General features: G+C 34.6%; 6 protein-coding genes, 2 long non-coding RNA genes and 1 other non-coding gene across 11 annotated transcripts; 3 read left to right on the top strand and 6 right to left on the bottom strand.

The window, feature by feature from the left end:
- The first annotated feature begins 16 nt into the window (after positions 1-16).
- On the top strand, positions 17-1,427 carry LOC135790798 (uncharacterized). Of its 2 annotated transcripts, XM_065301075.1 has the most exons (3): positions 17-200; positions 265-872; positions 931-1,427. In XM_065301075.1, exons 2-3 carry the CDS (start codon positions 321-323, stop codon positions 1,360-1,362), a joined length of 984 nt encoding a protein of 327 aa, XP_065157147.1. In that variant the 5' UTR covers positions 17-200; positions 265-320; the 3' UTR covers positions 1,363-1,427. The 2 variants fall into 2 exon arrangements, with proteins under 2 accessions (XP_065157147.1, XP_065157146.1); XM_065301074.1 differs by having other exon boundaries at positions 17-872.
- A 532-nt stretch (positions 1,428-1,959) lies between these two features.
- On the bottom strand, positions 1,960-3,589 carry LOC135790958 (uncharacterized). Of its 2 annotated transcripts, none has more exons than XM_065301263.1 (4): positions 3,243-3,589; positions 2,324-2,954; positions 2,188-2,257; positions 1,960-2,124 (listed from the first exon to the last, which is right to left on the bottom strand). In XM_065301263.1, exons 1-4 carry the CDS (start codon positions 3,301-3,303, stop codon positions 2,119-2,121), a joined length of 768 nt encoding a protein of 255 aa, XP_065157335.1. In that variant the 5' UTR covers positions 3,304-3,589; the 3' UTR covers positions 1,960-2,118. The 2 variants fall into 2 exon arrangements, with proteins under 2 accessions (XP_065157335.1, XP_065157334.1); XM_065301262.1 differs by having other exon boundaries at positions 2,324-2,963; positions 3,243-3,588.
- A 319-nt stretch (positions 3,590-3,908) lies between these two features.
- On the bottom strand, positions 3,909-3,992 carry TRNAL-UAA (transfer RNA leucine (anticodon UAA)). Its single transcript has one exon. It is a non-coding gene; the product is annotated as a tRNA-Leu (tRNA).
- Positions 3,993-4,458: 466 nt separating this feature from the next.
- On the bottom strand, positions 4,459-5,705 carry LOC135791055 (uncharacterized). The gene is made up of 2 exons (XR_010547908.1): positions 4,954-5,705; positions 4,459-4,903 (listed from the first exon to the last, which is right to left on the bottom strand). It is a non-coding gene; the product is annotated as an uncharacterized lncRNA (long non-coding RNA).
- A 2,349-nt stretch (positions 5,706-8,054) lies between these two features.
- LOC135790307 (uncharacterized) lies at positions 8,055-8,951 on the top strand. The gene is made up of 2 exons (XR_010547725.1): positions 8,055-8,352; positions 8,412-8,951. It is a non-coding gene; the product is annotated as an uncharacterized lncRNA (long non-coding RNA).
- Positions 8,943-10,937, bottom strand: LOC135790303 (kalirin-like). Its single transcript, XM_065300491.1, has 5 exons — positions 10,132-10,937; positions 10,009-10,078; positions 9,694-9,954; positions 9,277-9,633; positions 8,943-9,215 (listed from the first exon to the last, which is right to left on the bottom strand). The coding sequence occupies exons 1-5, from the start codon at positions 10,704-10,706 to the stop codon at positions 8,976-8,978; spliced, it is 1,503 nt and encodes a 500-aa protein (XP_065156563.1). The 5' UTR covers positions 10,707-10,937; the 3' UTR covers positions 8,943-8,975.
- Positions 10,938-11,076: 139 nt separating this feature from the next.
- S2P (membrane-bound transcription factor site-2 protease) lies at positions 11,077-12,890 on the bottom strand. Its single transcript, XM_065300493.1, has 2 exons — positions 12,662-12,890; positions 11,077-12,591 (listed from the first exon to the last, which is right to left on the bottom strand). The coding sequence occupies exons 1-2, from the start codon at positions 12,734-12,736 to the stop codon at positions 11,194-11,196; spliced, it is 1,473 nt and encodes a 490-aa protein (XP_065156565.1). The 5' UTR covers positions 12,737-12,890; the 3' UTR covers positions 11,077-11,193.
- A 186-nt stretch (positions 12,891-13,076) lies between these two features.
- Positions 13,077-15,025, top strand: LOC135790305 (palmitoyltransferase ZDHHC6). The gene is made up of 7 exons (XM_065300494.1): positions 13,077-13,296; positions 13,394-13,572; positions 13,681-13,765; positions 13,847-14,142; positions 14,207-14,419; positions 14,480-14,667; positions 14,726-15,025. The coding sequence occupies exons 1-7, from the start codon at positions 13,242-13,244 to the stop codon at positions 14,862-14,864; spliced, it is 1,155 nt and encodes a 384-aa protein (XP_065156566.1). The 5' UTR covers positions 13,077-13,241; the 3' UTR covers positions 14,865-15,025.
- Positions 14,904-15,622, bottom strand: LOC135790306 (LYR motif-containing protein 2). Its single transcript, XM_065300495.1, has 2 exons — positions 15,365-15,622; positions 14,904-15,302 (listed from the first exon to the last, which is right to left on the bottom strand). Exons 1-2 carry the CDS (start codon positions 15,398-15,400, stop codon positions 15,081-15,083), a joined length of 258 nt encoding a protein of 85 aa, XP_065156567.1. The 5' UTR covers positions 15,401-15,622; the 3' UTR covers positions 14,904-15,080.
- Positions 15,623-21,124: the final 5,502 nt, after the last annotated feature.

Here is a 21,124-nt window from a genome sequence, read left to right as displayed (position 1 = left end):
ATATATTAAGTCATATGTTAAGTCATCTATTGAGCTATAAACTTTAACACGAACATACTTCTCAACAACTTGTTACAACCAGTTGATAAGATGCATTTGACCAAAGAGCAAGTCGAAATTCTACTCAAAAATTATCCAGAAATATTATCACAAAATGCCGAAATTAAAATCTCCCTGGATGTAAGAAAACCGATGGATATGTAAGTTACATTCATAAAGTTACAATCAACAACATCTCAAAATCAAATTCAAACAACAATACAGAAACACAGGAATTAATTGTAAAATGTGCACCGGAAGATATAACCCACAGAGAGTTAATGGGTGTAAGAGAGTTATACCTGAGTGAAATTTACTTTTATGCTACAATACTGCCAGAGTTTTATAAATTAGAAGCAGAAAAAGTGCCAAAAATGCCAAAATTTATCACAGCTGTTACCACACCATTTAAAGAAGTATTAGTACTTGAAGATGTACGTCAATTTGGCTATGGAATGAGGGATAAAACACTGTTTTTAGATGAAAAACACGTTAAATTTGTTCTTGGAGAATTCGGCAAGCTACATGCGTTTTCTTTTGCTTTGAAGTTTAAAAACTGTGAACTATATGAGAGTTTAGTAAAAGGATTGAAGGATATACATGGTGGAAAGAACTGTAATTTGAATGACGAGACAAACAGCTGGTACAGAGCTACATTAAAACAAACAAAAGAGTTGTTTCAAGCTGAAGAAGATGTGAAGATTCTAAAGAAATTGGAATACATTGAAGATCATTTAGAGGAATATTGCGAAGGTTTTTTGGAGTACCAAGGACCATTTGGAGTTGTTTCACATATGGATTGTTGGAGTAACAATATGTTATTTAGATATAATGTAAGTTAACTACTTTTAAAACAATTTTAACCAATATTTAACATGTAAAATGTTTTAGAACAACACTTTAGATTCAATTTGTTTCCTGGACTTCCAATACGTTTGGGTTGTTTCTCCAGCAGTGGATTTTTCTTTCATCTTCTACGTCAACGGTAAACCGGAAGAATATCCAAAACTAGACGAATATTTACAGCATTATTACGACAGTTTAAAGAGTCACAGTAAATTATTAGGTTTAAACATTGAAGAGGTTTATAGTTATTCAATGTTTCTGGAAGAAATATTTGCTTATGCAAAATATGGTTTTCTTCGTGGGTTGATCGGTATTCCAATGAGCATGAGGCAAAACGAAGATATTATTGATGTCAAAGATGTTGTCAGTAATGGTATGGATACCAGTAAAGCATTCGGGGTAGAAAAGTGGCATTCTGAATGTGCGGATTGGATGCGAAAACTTACCCTACATATGGTCGAGCATAATTTTATTTGAATGTAATATTTGTATAAACTGTCTTTGTATGAAATGAAGATGTTCAGTAAATTCTTGTATATGAACAGATTTGGTACATGCAGCGCCATCTCAGCGTCAAGATATGAAGTAAAACTCTTGTCTGTGGATTGTTTTTGTTTTGTTTTTGTTTTCACTTGTGCATGCTTGTGGTGCCTTGTTTAGTTTGCTCTCTGTTTTCCATTACCTCGGAAAATGGAATAGCTAATTACTAATTACAAACAAGGTAAGTCTGTAATTCTATTATGTATTATTAATACTAGTGTCTTTTTTTTATAATTTTTTAAGTTTAAGAATAATTATCGTTTAAAAGGTTAGGAATATTGCGATATTAGATTTTTTTAAATAATAATTAAAGAGTTATAGTTAATGTTAGTAACTGTTTTCTTTGCGGAAACTGTTCGTGCGACTTTTAATTGATTAAAATTTATTATATTAACTAAATTGTTAAATACTTGTTGCAGGTATTTGATTAAATATGTGAAACTTAAAAACTTTTGTTTTAACTTATATAAAATAAGTTAAAATCAATTTGTAAAGATCATAAAGGTTTTACGGGTAAAATGTATAAGTAACTCATTATATTTTAAACTTTTGCGTTTATTAATTCTTGTATATCACAGTATTCTTAGTATTCCCATCTCCAATTTACGTAATGATTCGTAATGATACGTAGAGGAACGTGTCTTGAGAGTTTGACCAGTAATGACTAGTTCTGATCGTCATTGTCTGATGAATTTATATCTAAAATGTAAATTAAAACATTAAAAAAACATCAGAGAAAACCTATAAAATCAAAATACTTACAGAAAAATGCCGCATATCACTTGGATCAAACTCTTCATTGATCAACATTTCCCTGTTGCCATATTTCCGTCTAAAATAAACACATAATAATTATTATTAATAATATTATTATCCCAAACACATTTCATCAACATACTCTAAATATCTCCTCCACATTAGCATTGCCGTATATCCCACAACGCACAAAATAACAAAAATACTCGCAACAATCACAGGAATCTGACTGGTGATGCCGCCATTTTGTATTACCAACGGTCCATCATCTATAATATAATCCTTTCCTATTAATGAACTAGAATTGGCTTCACGTTCATCTTCATTGTTTCCTGTCTGTATTTCGCTTACATCATCTTCATTCACTACCGAAGTTATATCCGAATTCTCCGGAAGTCCAAACGTTTCATTTTTAAAAACAGCTCGAGCCAGATCCAAATCTTCTTGAGGTTCCTTTTGATTCAAATCGTCTTGTTCAGAAGCAGTTTCATTCTGATTTGCAACATTTTCGTTGATTGCTTGATTGTTTTGCAATAAAGTCGCATTTAATTTATTAATAGTGTTTATACTGGGTGTATCATCATCATAAGTTGCATTGTCACCAACTGGTTTCACCACTTTATCAGCGTTTGTGTCATTTTGTGACTTATTTTCCGTTTGTTGCGTGTTTTCAATTTCTGGATTGCTCAATGTGGTTGTATCGAGTAAACCGTCAATTTTCTTATCAGTGGAAATTGTTGTGATCGATGCAGCAAGCGTGGATGGAATTTCAGCTGCAAAAACTGGTTTAAGTTTAATACACGCGCAAGGTTAATGAGAGCTAAACACAAATGGTAAGTACTAGAACGCGTGCAAGTATGTCAAACGATTAATTAGATTCAAAATAATTACAAGCATTAATTTCCATTCATGCGAGACATTTTTACGAGCGTGCATTTGAATAATAGCAAAAGTGACGCACGCGGATTTTGGGAATTTGATTTCTACAACTCATATTCATATCTTTAATGTTAAAAGTTAAAAGTGATTCATAGGACTTAAAATTATTTAATGTTAGTTACCTGATGATGGAAGAATGAGCACAGCTTGTAACACATAGATAAACCAAATTATCTGAGCCATTTTATTGATTCAACTGGCTGAAAACTATTGAAACAATCGCAATACGTCGCAAACACGAAAAACAAATGTCGTTAATATCCGTTATTACGTGCGGAGTGTATCGTTACTCTGTTATCTTGGATTTTATCACGTTATCAACGAGAATACAATGGGAGAGTATCACAATCACTAAACCTCACTGTAGATTATTGTGTTTTTTGTTAATAAGACTAAGTACATCACGCGTCGCGCTCGCAAACAAACTAGCGGCGTGTGCGCGCTCTGACAATCAGCAATTATTACAGGTACATACGTTCGCTCTGCGCGACAGGTAATTTGACGTCATACGCGTCGGCAAGGTGGTCCGGTGGCTCCGAAAACGTTTAACGATCATACGCGCTCATTAAACGACAATTACCCAGCTATCAACAGCCAGCAGACCAACACTTACCTGGTGTCATTCGATTTCTTAAATTTATTGTGGAAAAATACGCCAAGTTTTATTTTTAGATGGTATTGAGTTTGTTTTTCTTGATAAAGGTTAATGGAAACTGAAAAATATTGTTTGAAGTTACAAGTTTTATGATAATGATTGTGTATTTTAATAAAAATGACAGAAAAAGGTTTGTCAGGTGTGGGGTTCGAACCCACGCTCTCTTGCGAGAACCAGAGCTTAAATCTGGCGCCTTAGACCGCTCGGCCAACCTGACTTGTGCCGGTCCTTTATATAACACTTGATTTCAATAGCAAATTGTTGTATTGCGTGAAGCGCGTTTCATCAATAAAATATTATAACACAAGTGTTACAAATCATTTTATAGAAATGAAATATTTAAATTATATTTAAATCTAGTGAATTTTAAACTTCTTTATTAAAATTTTGTTTAATTTTCTCAAATAAAATTTTAGTTTATAGTTTTGAGGTGTTTTGAATCAGTAAAAATTTTAACGTTCCGTTTGCCAAATTTTCTTCTTCTTGCTTGCGCTCCTTGCACAACTGGGGTGATCTTTCTTGTGTCTTCTTAGCTGCCTCTTTCTTTCTAGGAACTGCTATAGCTTCCTAAAACTACAATCAACATTCGAGAAAACAGATACTTCATGCGTGTGAAAATTTTAATTTTTCTTTAAAATAATTTTTTTTTGCATTGGGATATACTTAATTTAATTTAAACAAAATTGGTACACGATGGTATTTTTTATTATACGCTTATCATTCAGCTGGTTGTTTTTTTAACATGATATCGCAAATTGATTCCAGATCTTCAATATCAGCTATAATTCCCTTGCAACCAGGAGTTAATGCCTTAGCCGATTTGAGAATTCGTTTGGAAGATTTAATTGTCCTGAATACGTGCTTTTCATCACGGAGCAAACGGATGCAGTTTTGACCATACCAACAATTTCCCTCATCTACAGTACGAAGAGTGTTGCAAAATTGTTCAAGTTTGCTAATTTGAACCTCCGTCAGTTGGCCCTTAATCGCTTCGACACACATGCTAATTCTTGTATACAGTTTATGATTTCTCTCATAAGGATCGTGGCCAATTAATAATTCATACACTCTACTCGTATGGCAATCGCCAATTACATCAGGGCCAAGCATAGCAGAGGCATACTGAAACTGTTTTAAAGTATTATATATTAATAAACAATTTATTTTTGATTGCTTACCACAAGTGCGCCCAAGAAAAATACCAGAAGTAACTTCATATTGCTGAGTCGTTAAAGAGTTGTTGTGTACTGCGGATTCAGATAGGTATATTTTAGTTTGTTTCGCATCTGTTTGCACCGCAAACAGATAAGCGACAGAAGTTTTCCAACTTCTTAGGAATTCTGTGTGGTGTGTTATTTAGTGCCGATAGTGCGTCGCCGGGAACTTAGACAATAAATACAATTAAGTTATACAATAGTGCAATCACAAGACTAACATCGTAATATGTATATCAACACACTTAATGTTTAGAAAGTACAGTAGTTACGTAGATACAGTAGATAGTAAACACATTCGCAGATGAGCAAGGGTCCATCACGTCACACACTGACCCTTGTGCTAACAATTATATATATATCGCTGTATAGTAATTAAGCTATCTTAAGATTACAAATTACGAAGGGTCACTGCCCTTGGGCAAGTATGTACGCAAAGTTTTGCACTTAGACATTTTTGGATGAATAAAGTAGTAGTTACCGAGCAAGCATCGAGTGAAGATCGCCTCACTTCTCCGAGCACCTCTAAGACTCTCCGCTGCCTTACAACCAGCGTAAAATCCACACATCAGTCCTTCTGCTCTCAGCTTTGAACCCGGCGCCATCTTCAGAGCGCACGCTGGCTTCACAGCATCTTTTATACGAAAAATAAATAATTTGGAATTTTATCTTTGAAATTTGATGAATGCTATTTTGTAGACATGTGGTAATTAAAAGTCATTAACAAATTCTCTATTTTTTCTTTAATTTTTAAGATAACAGCAGCAATGGAACAAAAAATATGGTACAAAAACCTAATTTTCATGCTTAGAATACCATTATATACATTTTTAGTAAATGAAAATTAGTAAACAAAATTATACATTTAATATATTAAAATATATTTATTTCATTTTCTTTTTAGTTTTTTTTTGTTCACTAATTAGATTGCTGGTGTGTCGGCCAAACATTAAGAAGAAAGCTGAATAAATCGCATAGACAAAATAGGAGAAGAAAAAAAGTGCACTTCGCACGTGATTAATGCGGAATGTTTGACGATAAATGAAAATGTAGGGATGAGGACAGTGCTGTATGGAAAAGGAAAACGTGCGACTAATTGATACATTGCGATCGTGTTTTCTACTTTCGGATCGATTCCAATATTTCGAGCAATTCCAACGTTTCCAACAGCGGCGTTTTCAATGTGTTTGTTTTTTGGTGGATTCTACCTTTTTTCTGTCCTTTTGGTGACCCTTTGAAGAAGTGAAAATCGAAGCGAGTGGGACGAAGTGGAAGGCAAATCAACATAAATCTAAATCAATGATGGCTTGGCGAGCGAAGAATGGTGGAAGAAACACAGTCGAAAAATATAAATAATCTTTTATATGCTACGTATTTGGCTCATTATCAACAAATACTTGAGAAAAATTGACAAAATATTCATCTCAAATTTATTGGTTAACAGTCAGATAGTGATGTATCATTATGTACACAATCAACTGTGTCTGTGACTCACTCAGACTCCTCTTCTGCAAGATTATCCTCTTTACAAGTGAAAGCTTCTTCAGGAAGTAGTAGTCTAAATGAAGAAGTGATTCAACAAGAGATGGAGCAAAATATTCATAATACAATGAGGAAAATTAAGAAAAAGCCAAGGTTCTACATTGGAGTACCAGAAAGTTGCTATTGCTTAATCAATACAATAAGCAAACACACAAGCATTCCAGAAAAACATATATTTTAAAGCCTCATGCTTGTATTAATAATATTCTATTAAGGGTACTCGATGAAGTAATTATAATCACATGTGCCTTAATTAATTTACAAGACTCATTATGTCTTTAAATAAAGCTGTTTTTAAATAAAATCCTGAAAGCATTATTAGTGTATTGTGAATATATTCTATGTCCACATTAACACAAAGAATATCTACTTCTTTGGTAGTTTCGAAGTTACTGTCAGCTACACTCAAATAACATTTTTTCTTGCCAGACAAAAACATTTGCAGTTGCACTTGTGCATAATATTTTTTTGTTAGTTTTCCATGTCTTACATAATTGTTATATGTATCTGCTCGTGCCGGGCATTTGATTTCTATTACAAATTCGACACATATTCCATCTGGCGAAATTGGCCACTGTAAAACAGTCAATTCTCGGCAAATTTGAACTATTTGCTTTAATAAACCAACCCACTTTCCATTATAAAAATGTTCTTTTAAACGTTTTCAAAGACAGCAACAAGCGAATCTCTAGCAAATTACACAGAAATCAGAAATGTAGAATTTAACCAAACAATGAAGAACGCTTAAAAACAGCATGCACGAGGTCTGTGTTCAAGCAAGTACCTCAACGAGTCCAACAAGTGACGTCATGCACTCTGATTGGTGTTCGCGGTCACGTGACTTGAGAGTGATTTTGTTGTATTTTATATTTATAATATTTAATAAATTACGTAAAAATAAGGCAAAATATTGTGATTTTCAGTAATTCCATAATAGAAACTATCATTTTGGGTAAAAATTATCTTTTTATTTGAATACAGTCAACATCCCTATTGCTTGTCATCTTCATCTTTTTTCACATCTGCTGAGCACACGGCTCGTCAAAATATTCCACTTTGCCAATTTCAATGAATAGGTAGACTGAGACAGCAGACAGCGAGTGCGGGTGCGAGTGAGAACGAAGGGCTGCGGTAAGGCAGTTTCACCCGCGCCAAGAGAGCAGCGCATGCGTATAACATGTAACAAAGGCTATCGGCACCCTCAAGCTGCTCGGAAGATTGAGCCTACCCGAACCCTCCAAAAGACCTCCGTTGGTCACTCAGAATCGCAATTTGCATTCGTTCGACATTACGGCACTTCGGGTGCTGCTCAGAATCGCACCAATAATTAGTTTTGTTTTCTGTAAATCGTAACAATTTCTAAGTAAATATAACACCATCATAGCAAAATACACAGTGTCTGCAGTCGGTTATTATCATTTTACTACCTCTGGAATGTTTTTATTGACTGAATAGTATGTAATAATCGTTACATGATTGGTTCTTGCATTCTGATATCCGCCATTTTCTTTTTTCTTTATCACTTCAAAACAAGGCAAAAAAAGACGCCAATTATTGATCATGTTAATGTCTGCCTACTTAACTAACATCTTAAACAACATGATAAACATAGCTAGCGGTGATTAAAACATAATTGTCAAAACAAAACAAAAACATCAACAAACAGAAAAATTGTCCGTGATTTATTATTTTTAAAAATCACACGTCGCCATATTCTAACTATTTGCGTTTTACACGAATTTGGATGAAAGCAGCCTTGGCATGGGGAAATGCCAAGAAATTTTCAAAGATATCGGATTTCTCCTTAAGTTTATAGAATGTGTAAGTAATCAAATAACACAATACGAATACTACACATCAAAAATAAATTCCCATTTCAGATCGTCATTATCGTTTTGGCAATATTTTGGTATCACTTGTATGGCGCAACAGTGTACGACCACCATGCAGTCTATCGCCTCCTGGGAGGACTCTTCATAGGCGCATGCTTTTATTTCTTTTTCCCAGTTTTCATCATGATGATCATGTATGCTGTAACGAGTTTCCAAGATCATATGTATGAGTTAATCATTTGTATCTCCGGAGCTATTTCCGGTGGTATCGTGGGCATTGCCTACTTGCTCGAGTGTTTCGTAGGAACAAGACGTACGAATTACTACGAAGTTCGTCACAACGATTATCGTGATACCTATCATGACCGTTACGGTTACCGTGATGATGGTTATGGGCATGATGGATACGGTTCAGGAAGACATAGTAATGGTAATCTCATTATCTTGAGTGTGCTTGCATTCTTGTTGATGGCGGTGTTTATCGTTGACGCGATCATCAATGGCGCACAAAAGAAATGCAAGGCCTGCGGCGGCTAATCAAATTCATTGAAATTATTTATACATTAAATTAAAACGAAATTGTTTGTCTATTGTCCTAATTTTATTGTTATGTTAGTTCTCTTGCAACAAGGCAAGTTGTTGTTGTTTCAAAGATAAAAGCTGGGCCCAAAGCAGTTCATCAATGGAATCAATACATTTTTGTTTGATTTGAGCATTTGCGGCTTCAAATTTTATTATGTGAGGTTGTTTTGCAGTGCTTCCTAGCTCCTCTAATGTGAATTTCAATGTGTCGGGCATATCCACACGAGTTAACGTCGATAATGACATGGAATCTCTATATTGTAAACATCCCTATCAATAAAAATGATTTCATTCATTAAATTGTGTCTAAGCAACTAAATTTTAAACTTACTTCGACTGAAACAGCAATAATTACAACCTTCTCAAAGAGGAATAATTCGGTTGGTAAAACCAGCTTTTTCTTCCTTCGTTTTACACGCCAGTTAAGATCAAATTTCATAATATAATTTCCTGTTTCTTCTACAGTATATTTTTGATATTCAATACTTTCCAAAGCCACAATTGTATTGCATCTAAGCAGGACATCTTTCATAAACTGGACAGCTTCTTCAATTCCGGATATTTCATCCTCGTTGGACATATGCTTGAGTATTTGATTCAAGAGTAACTCGTATTTGGCCAATCGTTGCATTGGTTTCAACATGTATCTACTGAAACCCATGGCTTCATTCAGGTCCAACTCTAATTTCTAAAAATTAACAAAATTGTACAATCACAAATAGATTTTGGCTTTTATCACCAAATATACCTTGACATATTCAGCAGGTGATGGATCTCGGATCGATTTCATATAGATATTCCAAATTCCACTCATTTTAGAATACATATTAAATAAAGTTTTATGCTTTAGAAAAACATCCCCCATTTGATGCACTGGTACTTGTACTAAGTCATCTAGAAAGTGTGATCCTAGTCGATTGAGGATTTTTGCATAATTATACATTTTCTCGGCAGTCTTGTAATCATCTCCTTGCATTTTTAAAAAGCATCTAATCGGTTTTAGGAAATTCTACAAATGAACTTCTAAAATGATGTGTTAAATTAAAAAAAAAATAGTACATACCCGTTGTAAAAAGTATAAACTTCTGAGGTACTCGATTTCTGTTGAGATGAGTTCCTCCACAATAAAATTTCTAGGCAGATATAATATTAGTTTCTCTTTGTGTAAGAAGATTATATAACTTACAATTGATTATTTTCCGTAGAACTTTTCCCTTGTGAATTTGCTTCGGCAACTATCTCTTGAATAGATAGTCTTGGTACCTTACTAGTCTCCATATCACTTCGTTCATTATGTTCTTGTTCTTCAACGATATATTCTAACATAGAACCTCGTAAAGATCTCCCACTATGCTCAGACTCATCAGTAGTATCCGATGAATCAACAATATATTCTAATATGGATCCTCTTAATGATGGACTACTTTGTTCGGATTCATCAGTTGTGTCAGGTTCTTCAACTGTATATTCTAAAATCGATCCACGTGACGATGTCTCATTCGTGTATTCTTCTATTTGTATCCTTTGATTTTCTTCTTCTTTACTAGGGACATTATTATTATTTACTTCCGGTGTTTCAGACTCTTCTGAATTATCTTCAAAGCAGTCAAAGTGAGTCTCCAAGTATTCCAGTTTCTCCAATTCGTCAAGCACAGATGAAATTGAATCTTCGTCGTCTTCTTTTGATTTATTCAGATGCATTGCTTTCAGAAATGCATTCTCGGCATCCCGAGCCAATTGCCGAATTTCTTCGACATCCATTTTGCTTAAAAAAACTTTTTGCACTGTAATAAATTGTACAGTATAGATCACAAATTAAATATTGGCATCAATAGATTTTATCTTATCTTAAATGTTGGCAAAACCAGAGAGATAAGTAAACAATTGGAGGTAAAGATTAGAGAACAGAAATAGAGCAATGTTAAGTAATTTATTATAGCCACAGACGCATGTAAACAACGTCATCGGTATGTTTTTCCATTATTTAAATTGATTTCATTGCAAAGGTTGATATCGTGATACTTTAACCAATATTGAAATTGGAGATTGCAGTACTCATCAATCTAAACTCTTGGAATACTTCTATTAATATTTATTACAGAATAATATGGCAATAAAAAATATTCCTGAGTTAACTCCTCTCAATTTAGTAATTTATTTCCTATAGTTTCACTTACAATCTCCTTAAAACTAAAATGTCAGTACCAGTCTATAGTTAAAACGAACTATCAAAATTCAGTAGTTACCCCTACACGAGCTTCAACCAGATAGTGTAAAAACAATGAAACAACAATATAACCGTGCTGCACAAACAAATAAAAGTCGCTACCATCCTCGCCTTCTCCCTCGGCGTGTTCGTCATCAATATATCCACCAAACAGTTGGTGATATGTTGGCCATCCATGAACAAACATGGAATGACGTTGATCAGTGCTAAGCCAGTCGAAATAACAATAATATACTCTAGAAACTTCATCACCATGTCGGGAAATAGCAGTGTGGACGTCCAATGCTTAGGAATAAACGAGCTCACCGTAATAGTTTGAATCAAATCACCGGGATGTCCAATATAAATGACATCAGGACGATTTTCGCGCATGATTTTGATCAATGTTGTTACGTTATCCAGCATCGGTTTGATGCAGTGTAATTTATTAGAACATTCAATGTTGGAGACTCCACCGCATGTCAGCGTTGCTGTTTCTACAACGGTTCGAGCTGGGAGACAAACGTGGGGTGGAATTTCCAATACGCCATCGTTGTGGTCAACGTATTCAAAACAGAGATTGTCAGTTTTCTCTTCATCGCAACAATCCAGACCGTTACTGGTGTATTTCAAGGGAATACTCTCGTCCAAGTCATGCACCATATCCGCATGCACGCAATATCCGCGTTTGTCAACATATGCGCGATGTAAGCAATTGTAAAAGTCCGCTTCGTTCTTAATCTCACAGAGATTAATTTTCGTTATTACGTTGTGCACCTCAAGGCCCCTACTGCCCATCAATGGGCTGTTTTCTTTCATATCTGTTACAATAATGCCTTGGTTCAGATTGAAAGCAATTGTGTACACATAAGGTAGACTACAGTACAATAAATAAGCAATCATACTTAAAACTAAGTTATGCCATATACCAGCACACAGAATTCTCAAAGCTCTCCATGGATTTAACGCGTTGAGACGTTCTGAACTAAGATTTACGTAAGCAACTGGAAGGATGTACAAAATATTAATGCCCACATTAATAATATGCACATCTTCCTTCACAGATGAAATTGCATGACCTAATTCATGAATTATACTACATAGAATTAAACTTAAACTATAATAGCCAATCTCACTTGCTGGGAGATTGAGGCCAGGTATTAATGGTTCAATGACTAAGTTTGAGGACTTGTAGACACCAGCCACATTTGTGGAAATGAAATTTTGACTAAGGGCTATGATTAAGAGCAACACAGAAACTGGAAGAATTAACAGTGTCAGGTACATGCCCCAGGTGAACCAGATGCTCCATTGGGTGGGTGTGTTACCCCATCTGAGGAATAATCGATTGAAGATGGTTGTTTCCCATTTAATTTGGAAAAACTTGATAGAAATGCCAGTTCCTTTCAGGAAACAAATGTATGGCTTTAGCATACAACTCTAAAATATTAAACAGTGTTATTTAGGTGTAAAAAACATAGGTTTCATAAGTTTTTGCAATATTTCATACCTTGAAGAAGAGGTCAAAGAACAATAAAACTCCATAAAGAACCGCAATGCCGCAGAGGACGAAAGTAAAATCCATGGTGAGGAATGGTTACTTTACTGGTTTAACATTATTACATGTAATATGACTACATTTTTGTAGTTTGGAAGAAGTAATTGCTAAATTTCGAACGCAATCAATGAAAATAACCAACAAGTAACATGGAAATCGCAAAACAAATGTTACGTAGACATGTAGGCAACCTATTTTGCAATAAGTAGTTATTGCTTTTATTGATTTATGAAATTGTTCTTTATTTAAATTGCTAGAATATTAAATTTACAAATTTTTAAAAGTTATATTCGCATTCATTTGAATTTAAAATAATATCTATTTGAATTATTTTTTTATAATGCAAATAACCTGAAAATGAATTCGTCATTCGTCACATAGACAACCCAAAATGTTTGTAGTAGATTAAAGTTGTGTTTACGTTTCCTTTCATAACTACACCATTTCGTTAAAGGCCTGCAATAGGTTCTAAATTTATATAAGTATGAACTACTAGTTGTAAAAGTACGTAGCTTTAAATAAAGAGTTCAAAATGTGCGTTGGACCAATCGCGAGATTAAAACATTGGGGTCCAATTACTGCACTTGGTGAGTTAACCTCATTTGCTCTTGTAATTTTTTCATTTTATATTATTTTCATTAATATGAATAAAACAGTTGACGATTTTTGTCCATGGCTTTGCAGGTATTATCAAAGTTGTCACCGGCATGACGGTGCATTGTGGCACGATTCTATGGCCGCCCAACACAGGTCAAGGCCTGCTTCTAACTGCATCCTTTTTGATTTTGTCAGGCCTCACACTTTACAATTTTTTGTCTGCAGTATTCCATGGGCCTGGTCATTTGCCACTTAAATGGGAACCAGTAAGTTATAGAATAATAATACAACAAATTAAAAAATAAAAATGAAGTAGTAGTTTATCATTTGCCTGTTATACAGAATTATTTCTAAACTAATGAATAATTTTCTAGAAAGATGAAAGTGTCAAACAATTCCTACAGTTTTGTTCAGTTTGTAAAGGATTTAAAGCTCCAAGATCACATCACTGTCAAAAATGTATGTATATCATCTAAATCTAAATTCTAAAGGATATTAAATTGATAGGAATAAAATAATATTATTTATTTTAAATTTAAGGTGGTAGATGCATCATAAAAATGGACCATCACTGTCCATGGATCAATAATTGCGTTGGTTGGGGCAACCAGGCGCACTTTACATATTTTTTAATGTTTGCTGTGATTGGATGCATGCAAGCCACTTGCATTCTGACCTGTTCCTTATACAAAGCTTTGTATTACAACTGGTATAGATACTACACACCGGAAGCACCTCGAATTTATTTCAGTGCCACCGGGTTGATTACATGCGTAACTGCGCTTGGCTTAGCGATAGGTATTGTTGTCGCTGTTGGTATGCTTTTATTTTTACAAGTAAGTCTTTTAGTGCAACATTTCACTTTTGAAATTTTAAAATTTTATGAATTTTTGTGTTTAGGTTCGTGGAATACTTCGCAATAGAACCGGCATCGAAGATTGGATTTTAGACAAAGCAATTCGACGTCGTGTGAATTCCAAGGAAAAATTTACGTATCCCTACAACCTTGGCTGGTGGCGTAACACCAAACAAGTTTTAAATTTTAGCGGTTCACCGATTGGCAACGGTGTGCATTGGGAAGTTGTAGACGGCTGTGATCAATACACATTAACTGTAAGTTTATTAATATTTAAGAAATGATTTTTTTCAATTGTATTTTTACTATTACGACAGAAAGAGCAATTACTACAAAAAGCCGAGAAAAGAAAACGCACAAAGCTGTATCACATCATCCGGGCAGCTTCTGGTGCTTGGGTGCCGATTTGTCAAGGATTCCGTGTGTTTTTAACGCTTCCTTGCTCGGATGAGCCTAGAATTAAGTTGGCTGTAGGCGATCAAGTGATGGTAACCAGATGGAATAAGTATGAACTTATTATTACTGTTTGTTTTGTTATTACATGTTTATAATTAATGTTCTAGGCATTGGTTGTTTGGTGAGTTGGTAAGAAAAGATATTAGAGAAGGTGAAACAGCTCCACGAATACGAGGCTGGTTTCCACGGCGATGCGCCGTGCAAACTGTCGAGGAGGATTCAGATATGAGTAGAAAAAAGAAGTGATTCAGGGGTATTCATCATGTGACTAATTTATCTAGTCCATTATTGCTAAATTAGTACATTCTTTTTAATATTATCTATACAGTACAAATGATTTATGGATAGAATTCATATTTATATACAATTATGTATGAAATAAAACATTCTTTTTTTTCATTTCATAATATTCTGATTTAAATATGGTTATAACTTTAAACCTCTTAGCTAAATCTCTAAAAGTTAAGACTTTGCTAAACTGAGACTAGTTTGAAGCTCACTCAAGCACCTCTTGCCATAGTTAAGCATCATTTTGATAGATAGTTCTTCTGTGTGGTGTGCGTTTTCTCGGAATTCCCTTCGTGCCCAGTCTTTTAATTCCAATTGACTTTTTTCATCTGGAACTTGACGGATCGTGCGGAATATTGTTCTGTAGAGAGTTAGGACTTCTTGTCTTAACATGAACTGTCGAACATAAATGTTTGAATGAATTTGGTGTCTAGGTTCATAAAATATAAAGGTATCACCTGTTTGAGCGTTAATACAGGTTTTTGCTTTGTCATTTTTAATTCAGAGTAAGAATGGACTCTAAATTGTGCAGTTTTTATAAATCTTTCTCGTACATTCTATTTTTTACGGGTTCCTGGTCTTAATTTAATATTTTTCATAGGTTATGTTACATCAGTTTATTATCTGCCTATGAATTTGTTAAATATTTGAACAATTCGCGTGGAAAACACGCTATAACTCGTAAACGGATTCACATATTTTAAGGTCTTTATCGTCATATTCTAGTTAAAAAAAAACTTTATACTGTGCATACTTTTTCAATCCTTTAAATTATATGTAAATGTCCTAAAATGCTCATCAAAATTTAGTGCTTTAAAAAGGTCTATCTCCTGAATTAATTAATTTTTTTTGAGTTTCTTACCTTCGTATTTTATTTATAGAGACGCTCTACTCTATCAATGCCTCATCTACCATTTAAACCCTTAGAAAATGCCCTTAAACGCTCTTTTAACATTAAAAATATTTATTTATTAATAGTTATACGTGATTCCTTCTGGATTTATATTTTATATATTGAGTTGACATATTTCGCCCTGTGGGCATCTTCATAAACTTACCTATTCTTACGTATTCAGCAACAAAGGTAATAAAATCTTATAACATTAGTATTTTTTTCCAAAAATTTGACAACATAGTCCTCTGCACGATGCATGTCTTATCAACCATCTAAATCCTATGAAAATCGCTTGTTTGTGCGTTACATATAATTTTTTGATTGAAAGAACGCCTGTATGTCTAATTTAAATTATTTTCAGCCGATTAACATGGCAAAATTTTCTTTCTTTAATTTGTTTTGGTCGAATAACAGGCTCAAATTTTATTCTTAAATTTTATTGGATCAAAACCATCGACGATGATTGGTTTCATCTGATTTTTCCTAGTACTTTTCAAAATATAATTAAATTTCAAAATTTTGGCGAAAGCGCCTGACATTTATATTGGTGATTAAAATAATTATTAAAAGAAACGCTTTCAATTATGGTTTCTTAAATATTTTTTTATTAAATTGTACCAAAGGTATTCCTTGCAAATGACTTTAAGTGAAATGTGTTCTTTCAGCGCTACTTAATAATCAATCACCTCGGGAACTAATTGAGACAAACAAAAACTGAAAACACCATTATACTCAAAATCAAATCCTAAATAGAATAACATTTTAAAAATTTTAAATACTACATGTGTCTGATAAATTTTCCGACGCGAATTTTTATTAACTACAATGATATAGATATTTAATTTCAAGAGTAAATTACCAAAGAAGTGAAATTTGAATGTTATTATGCTTTTTTTGTAGTTCTTGAAGAGATTTGATGCAATTTTAAAGAAAATATGTGATTTTATGACGAATATATACTTTCATTGACTATTTATGCAGTGTATTACGTTTATTTATTGCTAAATTAATGAACATTTGCATTAAAATTGCAAAATTTAGTTCATTAATTTTGAATAAATACAATCTAGCGACAACTACATTCGAAACTTTGAGTTATGTATAAAAATTGCTATTCGTTTAGATCGGGTGGTGCTTGCGCAGTTGCGTGTCGTGTGACTCACGGCGTAACCCGTGTATGGTTACATAGCCAATCACTCACTGCCTCATATGCACGCCACACTTTCTGATTCAATGAATTGAATTCAATGATTTGTGTGTTTATTGCAGTTTCGCGTGTATCTAGGATCGCTTGCCGTTGGACGCCAGTCGGCCATGTTGTGTGATTGTAAATAATATTTTGGAGTTGTGCGAACCATTTTGTCTTCAGCGGCTTCGACGGGCGGCTGTTCTACCTGGTAAATATTATTATTTAAATAATTATGGCAAATAAGACAATTTTTAGAGGCCGACCGAAATTTCGGTTTCGGTTTCGGTTTCGGCCAGTTTCGGCCAAGAATTCGAGTTTCGGTTTCGTTTCGGTTTCGGCCAAAATGGCCGAAACTTTCGGCCGCACCGAAACTCACTTTTCGTGAATTGTCGTGCGTCGCTCGGCTAACTTCGCGGCTAATGGCGGTCGTTACTTGCCATCTTAGTTCGCTCATATTAATACTACATTAAGTATCAAGTGACTAAACGAGGATTTTACTCCCGAAATAGATTATGTATCTAAAAACGTGGAAAACTGGCGATGTGTAGGTAAAAGTAGAAAAATATGTTTATGTAAATTAGTTTCGGTTTCTGGTTTCGGTTTCGGCCGAAACTGATTGCAGGGCCGAAATTTCGGTTTCGGTTTCGGTTTCGGCTAAAATTCACTTTCGGTCGGACTCTAACAATTTTAAGGTAAAGTTTGGTTCCTCCGAACTCGGATTCATTTCAACATTGTCCGAAATTGTATATCTAATGTTTTGTTTCTTGTTTATTTCAGTATCTACTGCATTAGATTTATGGATACACTGGTGAGTGAAATTTTGCATCGTTCATAGTATCTATTTTTCAATTTTACGGTCTTCCTGCAATTACGTTTAATGAAAAAAAACGTCGCTCTGAACACTTTATCATAGTAAAATTTTACTCTAGTACTCCCAGCTTTAAATTAAATTATTAATTAATTAAATTCTTAATTTGCCCAAATGCGAACTTACATTTTCCGGAGAAAAATTAAATTTGAAAATTTGAAGTTTTTATTTTGAATGTTACCATAAAGTCTTTCTAGCATTTTATTTTAGTAAAATTTTACTCTTGAACTAATAGTTTTTCCGCAATTTAATAAAATGTAAAAACACACATTTTCCACAGAAAAGTTGTTATAGAAGGTTTCCTGAGCATTTTATTTTAATAAAATTTTACACTTGACTTGTAGTTTTCCTGCAATTTCATCAAGAGTGAGGTCACATTTTCCACAGAAAATGAAATTTGAAAATTGGAAGTTTTATTTTGCATGTTGCTATAAAACCGTTGGACTCATAGTTTACCCGTAATTTGGTCAAATGCGAGCCTTTTATTTGAGTATAAATTATCTTTAGGATTCAGTTGGAATTGTTCATTGCAAAAATATAAACCTAAATAGTATAGCAATACATGGTCAAATTAAATATCACTTAAATATTTGATGTAAAATCGATCAATCTTTTAGCATAAGAAATAATAATTTCATGATTTGAATTTAATTGTTTTATTAATTTTATTAATCTAAATTCCGGGACTACTATCTGTAGCATTCATAGATGGCACTAGGATGTACTATAAATCATAAAATCGAGTTATTTTTATATTTATCGACAAACGTGGCCACGAGAATAATTTTGTATACAGTGTATACATTTTGTATCAGCGATTCGATATAAACAACTTTATATCGCATGTGTCCTGCGCGCCGTCTTCTCACGCCGCATCAACTTGCTGCATGCAGCATATTCTAGTTTAGTTTAGATGGCAGGTATTGTGTCTATTGCAAATCGCGTAGGTAGTCTTATCATGAATTGTTGCGACCTTGTTTGCTTTGCTGAAGCACATCTTGCAATATTTTAATACTGTCTTATAGAGAATTACTCGTAGATTAATAATTTTCAATCCGTTCCTTTCCAACGCTTTTAGTTTACGAGATATTCTATATTGAATGAATTGGGTGAAAAAGAAAAATTGCACTTTTAGCACTTTTAGTCACGTTTTTGTCCTTTTACCCCACGAAAATCTGTCACCATGAGAAATTAGAATTACACAACTCGAATTTTAATTTTTGATTAGTTTTACTAATTTTAATGGCCGGACAACTATCTGTAGCATACCTAGATGGCACTCGCCTGAACTAAAAATCATAAAATAGAATTGTGTTCTTTATTTCTATATTTATCAGCATACGATGGCATTCGATACGAGAAGTGTATTTGTTTTGAGCACAATTTACACTTTCTTATCGAATGCCTGTGGGTCGTCGTTGCCACCCCTTACGATGCACGTTGTCACGTCTTAGTTTAGTTGTGATTCGCGCACGAGGTCGTGTGTTATTGGCGGGCCGCTTCGCGCATATATTGCTTTTACCTGCGGGGTTCATGCTGCAGGCACATTGTCGTATAATAATATCCATAATTTTTATATGCTTGCGTTTGATATTTACATCCCAAATGCATATTGTTGCCATGATGTTTCCTGTCATTAGGAGATCCCCTCGTACTTGAGTAAGTAACTTAGGTATATCTGACTTGCGCTACTCAGCACAGAATGTTTGTTTTCTCCGATGTATGAATATCATCACTACATAGTATAAAGTAAAGTCGCTTTTTTCGGTCCCTTTGTATGCCTAAATCTTTGAAACTACGCAACGGATTTTGATGCGGTTTTTACTTCCGTGCGAAGCCGGGGCGGGTCGCTAGTAATATTATATTGCATGCAATGTTTTTATTTTAACTTATGTTTTGCTGTGTCCTAGCAATCCAACGAGCACTGCATTTGTTAAAACCTTAACATAATCATTAATTTAATAATCATTTCTTTCTCAAATCCAAATAAGCAAACAATTACTATAAGCATGAAATCCTTGAAGAAACACCGAACCAATTTTTGACACTATCAGGCCACTAAATGACTCACGAAGTCACCGTTAGGTATGGAGCCACGAGCCCCCTCGCGACGACAAACTACTAGGGTGCCAGCCAACACTACGGACTCCCCTCGTGAGGATGAATGATTGGGTACCAACTAACATTTTTCACGAACTCATCTCATTCCGTTTTGTGCCAGCATCACACGAACACTACATCGGTACAGTATTCCATTTTACCCAAAATTACTGCTACAAGGGACGACGAACTACATCGGTACAGTATTTCAGTTCACCCAAAACTACTGCTATAAGGTATGAGTAAACACATTACATTACGAACTCCACTTGATACTAACAGCCATCATGCGACTCATACCTAACCTCAATCGACCAAGGCTACGCTCATTAACGCTGAGTACATTTCTCTTCTTTTTGCGAGTGCTTAACCGTCCGGTCAAGTTTTCGATCAGACCCTCGTTCTGAACCGCCCCGGGGTTAGGCCTCCACTGTTCGGGTAGTTCCGCCCCTCGTGCTGAGCTGCCCCTTGGGGTTCAAAACTCCATACTGTGTACACAGTGTTATTTTGGGTCTTTGGCTTAACTGTCCGGTAAGGTTTTCGTTCCGACGCTCGTACTGAACCGCCCCCGGGTTAAGCCGATAACATTCTTGGTACGTTCAGCCCCTAGTGCTGAACTGCCCGTGGTCTCCTTTTCAATTCCTTCGGCTTCACTGTCCGGTAAGGTTTTCGTTCAGAGTCTCGTTCTGAACCGCCCCGGGTTAAGCCGATAATATTCTTGGTACGTTCAGCCCATCGTGCTGAACCGCACCTGGTGTTAAACCAACTACTTGTGATCAATGAGATAATTAACAGATACCGCCACTATTCCATATACAAAGCATACAACCAGTAATCTACAATGTTTATTTCGCTCCCAAGGTACATATATTTTGAACGAGCAGACGAGAGGCCATTTATACGAAGGAGACGAGACCCGCCAACGCATTCACCTCAGCAGCCTCATTTACCTATACACCGGGACCAGATAACACAGATACCGCAATCTCTTCATTACATTTTTTGATAACTACACACTTGCACTGTAAATTAAATTCATATCAACTTTCTAAATAAATTTTATACAGCATTGGTAAGTTTTTATTAAGTTATAGGAGAGTAGCCATATTTGGACCATTTTTATATTTTTCGATTTATAGAGCCACATATAAACTGTCAATAAAAAT

Source organism: Atheta coriaria, unplaced genomic scaffold (genome assembly GCF_025399875.1).
Source record: "Atheta coriaria isolate IRGN ID8LTWV9N9 unplaced genomic scaffold, Caltech_Dcor_3.1 hic_scaffold_4_pilon, whole genome shotgun sequence".
In the NCBI taxonomy this organism is placed as follows: domain Eukaryota; kingdom Metazoa; phylum Arthropoda; class Insecta; order Coleoptera; family Staphylinidae; genus Dalotia; species Dalotia coriaria.
The sequence above is the reverse complement of the archived record's forward strand: the minus strand, read 5'-3'. Positions and strand labels throughout refer to the sequence as shown.

Bases quoted from the DNA above. Each gene is read 5' to 3' on its own strand.
- LOC135790798 (XM_065301075.1), top strand. From the start codon at position 321: ATGGGTGTAAGAGAGTTATACCTGAGTGAAATTTACTTTTATGCTACA. The intron at 873-930 runs GTAAGTTAACTA...AAAATGTTTTAG, and splicing joins ATATGTTATTTAGATATAAT to AACAACACTTTAGATTCAAT.
- LOC135790958 (XM_065301262.1), bottom strand. From the start codon at position 3,303: ATGGCTCAGATAATTTGGTTTATCTATGTGTTACAAGCTGTGCTCATT. The intron at 2,964-3,242 runs GTAACTAACATT...AACTTAAACCAG, and splicing joins GCTCATTCTTCCATCATCAG to TTTTTGCAGCTGAAATTCCA. The intron at 2,258-2,323 runs GTATGTTGATGA...TGTTTATTTTAG, and splicing joins ATGTGGAGGAGATATTTAGA to ACGGAAATATGGCAACAGGG.
- LOC135790303 (XM_065300491.1), bottom strand. From the start codon at position 10,706: ATGGATGTCGAAGAAATTCGGCAATTGGCTCGGGATGCCGAGAATGCA. The intron at 9,955-10,008 runs GTATGTACTATT...GTTCATTTGTAG, and splicing joins GTTTATACTTTTTACAACGG to AATTTCCTAAAACCGATTAG. The intron at 9,216-9,276 runs GTAAGTTTAAAA...TTTTATTGATAG, and splicing joins TTATTGCTGTTTCAGTCGAA to GGATGTTTACAATATAGAGA.
- S2P (XM_065300493.1), bottom strand. From the start codon at position 12,736: ATGGATTTTACTTTCGTCCTCTGCGGCATTGCGGTTCTTTATGGAGTT. The intron at 12,592-12,661 runs GTATGAAATATT...TTAATATTTTAG, and splicing joins TCTTTGACCTCTTCTTCAAG to AGTTGTATGCTAAAGCCATA.
- LOC135790305 (XM_065300494.1), top strand. From the start codon at position 13,242: ATGTGCGTTGGACCAATCGCGAGATTAAAACATTGGGGTCCAATTACT. The intron at 13,297-13,393 runs GTGAGTTAACCT...ATGGCTTTGCAG, and splicing joins GGGTCCAATTACTGCACTTG to GTATTATCAAAGTTGTCACC. The intron at 13,573-13,680 runs GTAAGTTATAGA...ATAATTTTCTAG, and splicing joins TGCCACTTAAATGGGAACCA to AAAGATGAAAGTGTCAAACA.
- LOC135790306 (XM_065300495.1), bottom strand. From the start codon at position 15,400: ATGACAAAGCAAAAACCTGTATTAACGCTCAAACAG. The intron at 15,303-15,364 runs GTGATACCTTTA...TATGTTCGACAG, and splicing joins CTGTATTAACGCTCAAACAG to TTCATGTTAAGACAAGAAGT.